The following is a 9,890-nucleotide window of genomic DNA, read 5'->3' on the forward strand; positions in this document are numbered from 1 at the left end:
TATATATATATATATAGCCTTTTTACATTTCTTTGTATATTTATATATTTCTAATTTTCTCTTCAGTTTCTTTTGCTTGACTATGAAACAACTTCCCAGGCCAGTGCTGCCACCTTGCGGATCAACTTTGAAATATCGCACTTGGAACAAACATTAGGTGCATTTTTTTCGGATGGCGAAATTTAACGCACAAATAAATACCAAAGTATACTTTGGGCTTTAGGACACATCTGCTTTTCAAAACCCATTAATCAACTGGATTTTTTGGGATGTACGATTTCTCTGCTGAATTTTTATATTACACTAACTAAAACCCATTGTATGAAATATTGTTGATATTACAATGAAACATGATGTAGTCAATTACATTTCTAGCTAAAAGCGAGTCTTGAACAGGTAATTCTTGTGACCAAATTTGTGAATCAGACCTGTGCCTTCAGGGCTTTGTTGTACTGGTGTATTTCTGTCATAGCATCTAGCGTTGGGTTATTGGCCAGCAGCCCTCCATCCAGAAAACGGCCCATTGGTCGAAAGTAAGTGGGAGCAGCTCCACTGGATCGGGCGGCACGCCAAACTAATTGCTCTGAGAGAAAGAGGATGTGACTGAGCGAGAGAACCAAGAGTGCACAAGTTGATTAGCCTCCCAGAAACAAACTAACGACTGCTTAGTTCCAACGTGAGGTACGACTACGCATCCAACACCAGAAATCATGCATACTGTGACCTATCTGTTCCACACACACACTCTCTCTCTCACACACACACACACCTTCATCCGTCACCTTTCTACGCTTTCTGGGAGGTCGAGTATATCCTAATACCAAAAGATCTTCGTCCTCCCACCCTGCAACAGTCACAATGAAGCTTTACGCATTATTTGAGATTGAGGATAACTAAGAAACCAAGAGCACGAACATGAGCGTTTTCACCGGCACAAAGATAATTAGCGTAACAACATCCCGAGAACGAAAGTACACAAGAGATTTACCCTTCGGCACAGTAAGGGGTTGAAATGTGGCTGTAGATGTGTATGGAGGGTCTCTTTGCAGGGCTGGTGGGTCGTAATTACGAAACAGATGCAGTTCACCAGGATGTCTGTCTGCAAGAACGCTAGTCACCATTACTCTGAGAAAAACAGACAGAAGATGTATTAAAAACAAGCCTTTTCTGAAGAATATGTGGGATGTTGGCTTGTGCAAAACTCACTGGCCCTGTTCTAAATGGTATTCATGAGTACCAATCTGAAAGCTAAAATGTAAGTCACTGTAAGTCCACAAGTTCATATGAAGTGTGCCATTTGGGACAGGACCAACGTTGCCAGTTGGTGTTTCGTTAAGGTGCTTGGGGGGTGACTACGAGCTATCAGGCAGTTGGTGTTCTTTTCGCTAAGGCATTGTGAAGGAGTTATGGCTATAGTTGCTAGTGCATTACAAAGGAGTAGTAGGGTGTTGCTAGGGTGTTGCTAAGGGGTGTTCAGAGTCGTCACAAAAGACTTTATGGGTGGTTGCATTGCTAGGGTGTACTGGGCCGTTACTAAGGCATAGCTAGAAAATTGAGTGTTTGCCATGTTATTCTAGGTCAGGGGTCGGCAACCCGCGGCTCTTTCATGCCTCCGCGGTGGCTCCCTGTAGCATGGGCACAGAATACGCGGGGGACATGGTCCCCCAACTTTTAATAAAACCTAAACTATTCCCCTGCACTTTTTTCAGGAAAGTGTGTTCATGTAGACGTTTTATTCGTATCCAAAACGATATGAACATTACGGAGCGCTCAACACTCTCATTCAGTGTATATTTCATTTATACTTGAAGCCAGAGAGCGCTCTCGCACAGAAAGTCCAAAACGGACTCATAGAAGTAGTAATAACTTATGATGTGCCAGGAAATCCATAATATGGACCAAGGCATCCAGCTATTGCTGTTGCTAAGCTGAATAACAAGCATAAACCATAACTTGATGAAACGTAAAGACAATAAATGATTGCGACAATATATGGTTTATGTGTTTCAAGACATGAGAAACTTTTTTTTTTGTAAATTAGACAAACATACATAAATAAAATTATTATTATTACTACACTTGACATTTCTGTCTCCCTCACTTCTGAAATGATTGCTGCGCCCCTGCCCTGTAACATAACTGAATATACAACTTTAGTTATATGCCGTGTTATCTTCATTTTAGGAATTGAATAGGTTTTGTGGCTCCAAGTGAATTTTATTCGGTGGGAAAGGGGCCAAAATGGCTCTTTTGATGTTGAAGGTTGCAGATCCCCGTTCAAGGTGGTTGCTAGGGCATTGCTAGGTGGTTAACAGGGTATTGTAGTTTTTTTTGCTTGAACATTGTTATGGTGTTCGGGTGGCTGCTAGGCAGAGGTTGCCTTTGTAATTTGGTGGCCTATTTAAAAAAAAAAAACATTCAGAGGAAAAGGCTGCTTCCATTGTCAGGGTGTTGCTAGGTTAGTATGGTTGGTGGTGTGTTCAGGGTCATCACTAAGATATTTCTAAGGAGTTCTGGGTGGTTGCTATAGAAGGGCATTGCTAGGGTGTACCAGTTTGTTTCTAGGGCATTGGAAATTCTTGCTATATTTGCTAGGTTTTAGGTAGTTGTTAGGGTGTTCTGGGTCTTTGCAAGGTCATAGCTAAGGAGTTCTGTTTGCTAGGCAGTTGTTAGGGTGTTTCGGGTGGTTTTAAGGACATTGCTATGATGTTGTGAACTGATGCATGGGTATTTAGGCTGGTTGCCAGAACACTGGCAGTAAGGGCATTGCTAGGTTCTGAGTGGTTGCATGTGTGTTTTGGGTGGTTGCCAAGCAGTTGTTAGGGCGATCTGAGTGGTTTCTAAGTCATTGCTTGGTCACTGAAAGGATGTTCTGTGAAAGGATGAGTAGTTGCGAGGCAGTTGTTAAGGTGTTTCACGTGGTTGTACGGGAATTACTATGATGTTCTGAGTGGTTGCATGGGTATTTAGGGTGGTTGCCAGAGCGTTAGCAGTAGGTAGCTGATGCAATGCTCTCATTATTTTGGGGAGTGGCTGCATGGGTGTTTGGGCGTTTGCAGTTGTTAGGGTATTTCGAGTGTTGCTAGGGCATTACTTGAGTTTTGGGTCATTGCTAAGTAATAATAAAATGTTCTGAGTTTTTGCTAGGGACCAGCTAGGAAGTTCTGAGTGGTTGCTAAGGAGTTAACAGGGCATTTCGGGTGGTTTCAAGGACATTGCTAGGTTCCGAGTCGTCGCATGTGTGTTTTGGGTGGTTACCAAGCTGTTGTTAGGGTGATCTGAGTGGTTGCTAGGTCATTGCTTGGGTATTCTGGTGGTTGATATGGCATAGCTTGATTGGTAGTGGCCAGGCAGTTGTTAGGGTGTTTTAGATGATTGCACGTGGTTACATGGGTGTTTTTGGGGTGGTTGCCAAGCAGTTGTTGATCCAAGTGGTTGCTAGAGCATTGCTTGGGTATTCTGGTGATTTACAGGGCATTGCTACGCAGTTGTTGTTGGGTGTTTTCATGCTGTTTGGTTTCGTTAAAATCCCAAACCTTAAATATAAGTACCTGGGGTGAGTGACATCCGTCATCTTGGTATTTTCTCCAAACTCATTCTTGAGAAATTCCTCCAGAGGGCCAGACTCATACGGCCGAGAACCTTTAAATACCTGTTCCTTCATCCTGAAGTACAGACAGCGCAGATACTCCATCGATTTACCTGCTCACGAATACAACAAACACAATTATACTGATGCATGTACACACAGTCAATAAGAACATATTTTATAATTATATCAAGGATCATTCTGTTCAGGATCCTGATTGGTCAATACGGTGTTATAAATGTACGTAAATAGTAAATACTACAACAAATACCGTGTACAATAGCTAGGGCCAGTATGCCACCAGTGCTAGTCCCAGACACCCAGTCAAAGAGTTCCCTGATGGGCCGTCCTGCTTCTTTCTCCAAAGCGATCAACATCTGGATCAGAACCAGTCCCTTTATTCCACCACCATCTAGACACAGCAATCTGTCCATTCTTGAGAAAAAGAAAAGCAAGTGAGCGATCAATTCTGTGTAGGCTTGTTCTCATCTATGTTAAATGTATGTAACATACTTCTTGCTTCCTGTCTTGAGCCCATCGACCTCTACAAATCCACGACTCATGGCCGTGACAGCTGCCGCCACGTGCATGATGTCATCAAACCCTATGGACCAATTATGGGAAAGATATGAGAGCAGTGAACCAAACTGATGGCAGGTTGACGCTATCATAGATTTGCAATACCTATATACCGCTGTTGCAATAAGTGATACGCAAGCACGGCCGTCAAACTGGAAAGGTCAATATCCACCAGTAAAAACACATGCAAGTGATGACGCAACAAGCACCATGCTTTATCAGCATGCATTTATCATCAACTGTGAAACACTACCCTCTTTTGTCTCGCCGGTTTGCATCATAGGCTATACAGTGTCATGGCATTTATGTTGGTGTAATTATAGTAGGCTGGTGAGTGATTGTTTGAGTGCAACCCAAAATGTTGACCTTTCCAAGATGGCAGCTGCTACTGACAAATCTGAATGATTCAAATGGGCCATCTAGGTATGTAAATCCGGTTTTTATGACCACAGGAAGCTTTATAAAAAAAGAAGAAAAAAAAGAATTAGATTTAGAAATACAAGCAGCACAGAAATAAAAAAAAAATAAAAAAAATTTAGGAAGGAAAAAAGAGAGGACAGAATTTTGGTGGCCATTAAGTACTAATTTAAATTAATATTTAAATTACAATAATTTAAGTAAATTTAAATAGTAATAATTGTAATACTTAAATGATAATAATTTTAATTAGTATTTAAATTTGTACATTATGTTCCAAAAAGCAGTCAGCATATTTATTCTACCTTATAAAATACCGTGTAGTGGAGAAGGCACTCCCAGAATGCTCTGCAATGAGTTCAGCTAAAATATTCATCCACATGGTGGACAAAATCAGTAGAAATGTCAATTTACTCATGTGCCAAAATTTACTTATTTTTTTACAGAATATTTCTGCATTTTACACGAATTAGAGTGTCATGTTGTTAGCTTAGCAATATGCTAATGCCAAAACATTATTAAAATCAATTCGTGAGTCGAGTCTTCAGTGCTCTTCATGTGAGGAACCCCATTTGTATAACGCATGAGCTGTTGCCCATGTCGAACGTTCCAAATTGGCCACTCATCAGCCTATGTAGGCAGTACCTAACCAGGTTTTAGAACAAAGTCACACTTGTTCCTCTGAACACTACTGAAATAACAACATAAAAAGTACAGGAGACGACTGAAGGACAGAGGTGAAATACTGACAGGAAAGCGGAAAGTTTGGGGGCGGGGGCTTTACCTATGCCAGGAGGCGGAGCTTTGTTGACACTGAGGATAGGGCTGTTGAGGGAGGGGGGGTGACACCGCTCGGCCCCTACACTACACAGCATGTTCAAGAGCACCTTACGGTTGGGCCCTTCAGCATAAGTGCAGGATTAGACACACGCATGCCGTAACACACCCACACCATACACACGGAAGACAGAAAGAGTATGCGTTAACTGAATGCATGAATGAGAAAACAAGAGCATGACATTTCATTCTTGTAGTCAAAAACTTAGATGTGCAAAAACCATCAAGACACGCAGGCTGTTACATAGTTTGTGGTGATGCACTCACAAGAATTACTACAACCAATCAAAACAGCAGGACCTATCAGACAGCTTCTGCCGGTTTTTCAAGAGAATAGCATAGGCTCCTTATGATGCTGAAGACATTTGCCCCCTCTTTTCTGTTTAAAATAGTCTAGAACTTTTTGTGATTAATAAAAAAAATAAATACATACATAAACATATTTTTTAAATAAATAAATATTTAATTTCAAATAAATACGTTTATTTTTTAAAGAAACAATTTTAACAAATATTTAATTTAAAATTTTAATTAAATGAAAAAAATTATACATTTTTTTAACAAAAATATATTTAAATAAATAATAAACAAATAATAAAAAAATAAACTCCTGGTGGCTTTATACACATGAAATGTGCTATGACTGGCTGAGAAATTAAACACTTTAAAACACATTTAAAGCAAAACAAAAGCAAATCATTAGTGTGTCAACAAATGAACAACACACAAACTTGCATTGTGTGCTGTTGCACAGTTGTATATATGCATATCAACTCAATTTATGGTGGTTTACGGTTAGATAATGTTATGCTTGCATGCAAACACCTCAAAAGTTGTCATGCAGCACACTTAAACAAAGGGCTCTGTGACACTGTGCAACCAGAAATTTAAAAAGAACTTGAATACATTGGCGACTGTTCTGCTAGCCTTCAATTGGGTGTCTAATCTCACATCTCTTTCTCTCTTTCTCTCTCTCACCCTTGCTGGTACGGGCTGCGATGAGTCCCGGTGTCTCTCCCAGGTCATTGTGAACTTCGACATCTGCTCCAAACACCATGAGAGCTTTGATCAGGTCCATGTGGTCCAACTGAGGGTCCAGAGGTTACAGCATACAAGAAAAAAACAACAATACCAACAATTTCTGTTAACTTTCAAAAATTTATAATTATTCAGTCAATTAGAGTGTGATCACAGTTACCCTAAGAAGATACTAAAATTAGGAATTAAGAGTGTCACACTGTTTCACAAAAATGGTTTTATTTGTTTGCAAAAAATTTATTTTACTTATGTTTCTAATAAATAAAACTACTACAATTTCTTTCATTGAAATAAAGCTAAAATAAAATAAAATATTAATATTAGATGAAAAACAAAAATTAGTCCAAGTATAACCGGTTTAAGATGAAGTACTCATTAAAGTATCAATTTGCAAGTACTAAATTAAAGTTAAATAGAAATAGAAATATAAAAATATAAAAAATAAATATACAGACTAAAATGTAAATAAAATTTAAATGAAAACAGAAAATATAAAAAGCAAATTAAAAATATTACATTAATTAAATTTCATAAATATGAAAATGACACTGTACCAGATAATTTTACCCCATATTATCATGACAAAAAAAGAACTATTTTTTTGCCAAAAATTATTACCATAATGAAATTTTACAATTTTACATTTGAGATTTTTTCAATTTTCAATAAATGCGTTTTATTTTTAGTCATCATGCAATATATATGAACTTTCATAAATCAATACACAAATACATATTACTAATAAATAATAATAATTTTGTAGTGAGAATAATAATAGTTATTGTTTTACTAAAATTATTATTTAATCATCATTACTGTAATACAATTCTTTTTAATAAAAATTGCATAAATTACATAAATTTCATTTAGATTGAGGTGAAATATGAGCCAGAAATGTTCTTGACAGGCTTTATGAAATCCTCTCTCATACCTTCATGGCGAGGTGCAGTGCTGTGTTTCCATCCTGACCCTTAATGTTGGGGTCGGCTCCGTGGGTCAGCAGCGTCATTGCGGCCTCAAAGCGCCCCCTCTTGGTCAGGATGTGTAATGGACTCTCTCCGGTCTTGCTCAGATAGTTGATGTTACATCCTCGGTCCAGCAGCACACGGCTCATCTAGAGAGAGAACACACAGGACAGTCAAATAACTAACACTTAGAATTCCTCTTGGTCAGGATGTGTAACGGACTCTCTCCGGTCTTGCTCAGATAGTTGATGCTACACCCTCGGTTCAGCAGCACACGGCTCATCTAGAGAGAGAAAACACAGGACGGTCATACAACTAACACTTACAATTCCTCAAGCACAAAAAACAAAGGGAAGTGTTTCTGACCTCGGCAGTCTTGGCCCAGTGAAGAGGTGTTCCGCCATAAATCGGATCCTCCGCCAGAAGTTGATTTGGGTTGGTGTTTAAAATTGCTTCGGCACAACTAGGAGGAGTGAGACTGAGTTAGAAGCCTGCGTGTGAATTATCAATTAAAAAGCAAAGAGAAGATTCTTGTCCTGCACCTTTTCTCACTAAACTTCATGACGGTGTGGATTGGATAGCCATTGCTTCCCATGATGTCACAGCGGGCTCCGCCCCCCAGCAGGCCCTTGACCGCCTCGACCCTCCCGAGACGGCATGCAATGTGCATTGGTGTTTCCCCGGCGGCGTTCAGCTCATTCACACCCATGCACATCTGTGCACACAAAACCTACGAGCAACAAAAATAAAATACACAATCATAGACACTCGAATTTGGCATTCAGCAGATAGTATGTAAGCCCTAAATTGACCTCTCACCTCTATAACACCAGCAGAGTCTTGCTTAGCAGCGCAGTGCATGGGCGTCTCTCCGTTCTTGTCCTTGATGTCCGTGCGAGCCTGACACTCCTCCAGGAGCTCACGCACGCAGCCCACATCTCCTCTCTCGCACGCCAGGTGCAGAGGGGTCTGACCCTGGGCATCACGGGCATTCATCTGACTGCAAGGGACCACAAACAATCACAATGTTTAACATTTTGTTCTTGATTTAATGTTTTTTTTTACATAAAGGTTAGTTTAAAAATGGCCAGGTTTTTATAAACGCAATATATATAATGCTTATATATAATTTTTTACAACAGTACATTTAATATAATTAAAAATAGAATGTGGAAACTTCTCAGATACAGCGTATGTGACCTTTGAACTTTGTCCTTTTCTAGATATCTCACCTCAGAACGTAATTGTGTTTGAGACAGTCTCTCAGTCCAGTATCCACGGCGACATGAGCCGAGCTCCAGTCGGGGTGATTCCGCACACAGTCTACGATTGGCTGGAACGTTTCAGGTTTCAGCGGTGGGCGGAGCATCTCATAAAATGGGCGGAGTTTGAGGGCATACTGAGGGAACCAATTCATGGCGTCATCCTCTGAAGCAACCTGGAACATCCTGAGCACAAAGAGAGCAAATTCACAATTCTGGAAACCCACGTATGATGAGCTAATGAAGTGGATGACAATGGAAAGCCATATTCAGGGTGGTGGTGTTATTTAAAGGGGTCATATGATGCTTTTTTAAAGATCATTATTTTGTGTATTTGGTGTAACAGAATATAGTGTGGATCCACAATGGTTCTTTGTGGTCAAGGCTTCCCACTGCTGGTTACAGTCATGTGCTGATGGGAAAGCAAACCGATTCGACATACTGTGAAGCAATATGGGAGTTTTTGCTAAATTATGATGAAATCAAAGGACCGTTGTGACTTTTGCAGGAATCCAATTTATTGGCTGAAGATGGGTCGCGCTGTATTGTGAAGCTTAACTAAAAGGGTCTCACCTCAGAGCCACAGATGAAGACTCGGGCCAGAGAAGCAGGCAGTCCCACGAATGGCTCTGTTGGTTCCTGTACAGGACCAGCCTGCCCTCCTGTTTCAGTAGCACTTTGCCATTATAATCCGACAGCTGCACATCCCTCACACGGTACGGGTTGGAGAACAGAGTCGACACGGAGCTCACCGTGTCCAATATACGGCCCAGGAACTGCATGGTGACCTGGGTAAGAGAAGGAAGTGGAAAGCTGATGCATTGATCAGGGTTCTCATATCATTTGACAAACCAAAAAAATATTTTGTAACTTCTCTCTTCTAAAACTATATATATATATCAATTTTTGAATTGGATGATCAGGGTAAATTGTCCTTATTTTCTCTTGTGGGAAACATGCAGTACTAAATGAAAAAAAAATATGATATTTAATCAAAATCAGAAAAATTTACACATTATCATCCTGTTCAAAAGTTTACTCTCTTGATGCATCAGTAAATGTTTTGACCTTTTGTTATAGTTATGTATGAGTCCCTCAATTGTCCTCAGTTTGAAAAAAATGGATCTCAAAATCATACAGTCACTGTTGGAAAGGGTTTATATGCAGAAGATGCTGGAAAACCAAAGAATGTGCAGGAGCTGG

The 9,890-nt window shown here is 39.9% G+C and overlaps 1 protein-coding gene across 2 annotated transcripts in view; it reads right to left on the bottom strand.

The window, feature by feature from the left end:
• Positions 1-9,890, bottom strand: part of LOC107720373 (85/88 kDa calcium-independent phospholipase A2) — a 19,034-nt gene that overhangs the window by 6,691 nt on the left and 2,453 nt on the right. The window contains exons 3-16 of one of the 2 annotated variants that reach the window (XM_016528055.1): positions 9,261-9,475; positions 8,658-8,873; positions 8,245-8,425; positions 7,968-8,155; positions 7,792-7,888; positions 7,392-7,574; positions 6,401-6,509; positions 5,370-5,486; positions 4,103-4,193; positions 3,861-4,024; positions 3,552-3,702; positions 989-1,125; positions 770-844; positions 429-583 (exon numbers count right to left, since the gene is read on the bottom strand). In XM_016528055.1, the coding sequence (XP_016383541.1) occupies positions 429-583; positions 770-844; positions 989-1,125; positions 3,552-3,702; positions 3,861-4,024; positions 4,103-4,193; positions 5,370-5,486; positions 6,401-6,509; positions 7,392-7,574; positions 7,792-7,888; positions 7,968-8,155; positions 8,245-8,425; positions 8,658-8,873; positions 9,261-9,469 (2,073 nt within the window). In that variant the 5' untranslated portion in view covers positions 9,470-9,475. The remainder of the gene's footprint in view (positions 1-428; positions 584-769; positions 845-988; positions 1,126-3,551; positions 3,703-3,860; positions 4,025-4,102; positions 4,194-5,369; positions 5,487-6,400; positions 6,510-7,391; positions 7,575-7,791; positions 7,889-7,967; positions 8,156-8,244; positions 8,426-8,657; positions 8,874-9,260; positions 9,476-9,890) is intronic. The other variant, XM_016528056.1, reaches the window with a different exon arrangement.

Source organism: Sinocyclocheilus rhinocerous, unplaced genomic scaffold, assembly GCF_001515625.1.
Source record: "Sinocyclocheilus rhinocerous isolate Xijiao unplaced genomic scaffold, SAMN03320098_v1.1 scaffold1292, whole genome shotgun sequence".
Classification (NCBI taxonomy): domain Eukaryota; kingdom Metazoa; phylum Chordata; class Actinopteri; order Cypriniformes; family Cyprinidae; genus Sinocyclocheilus; species Sinocyclocheilus rhinocerous.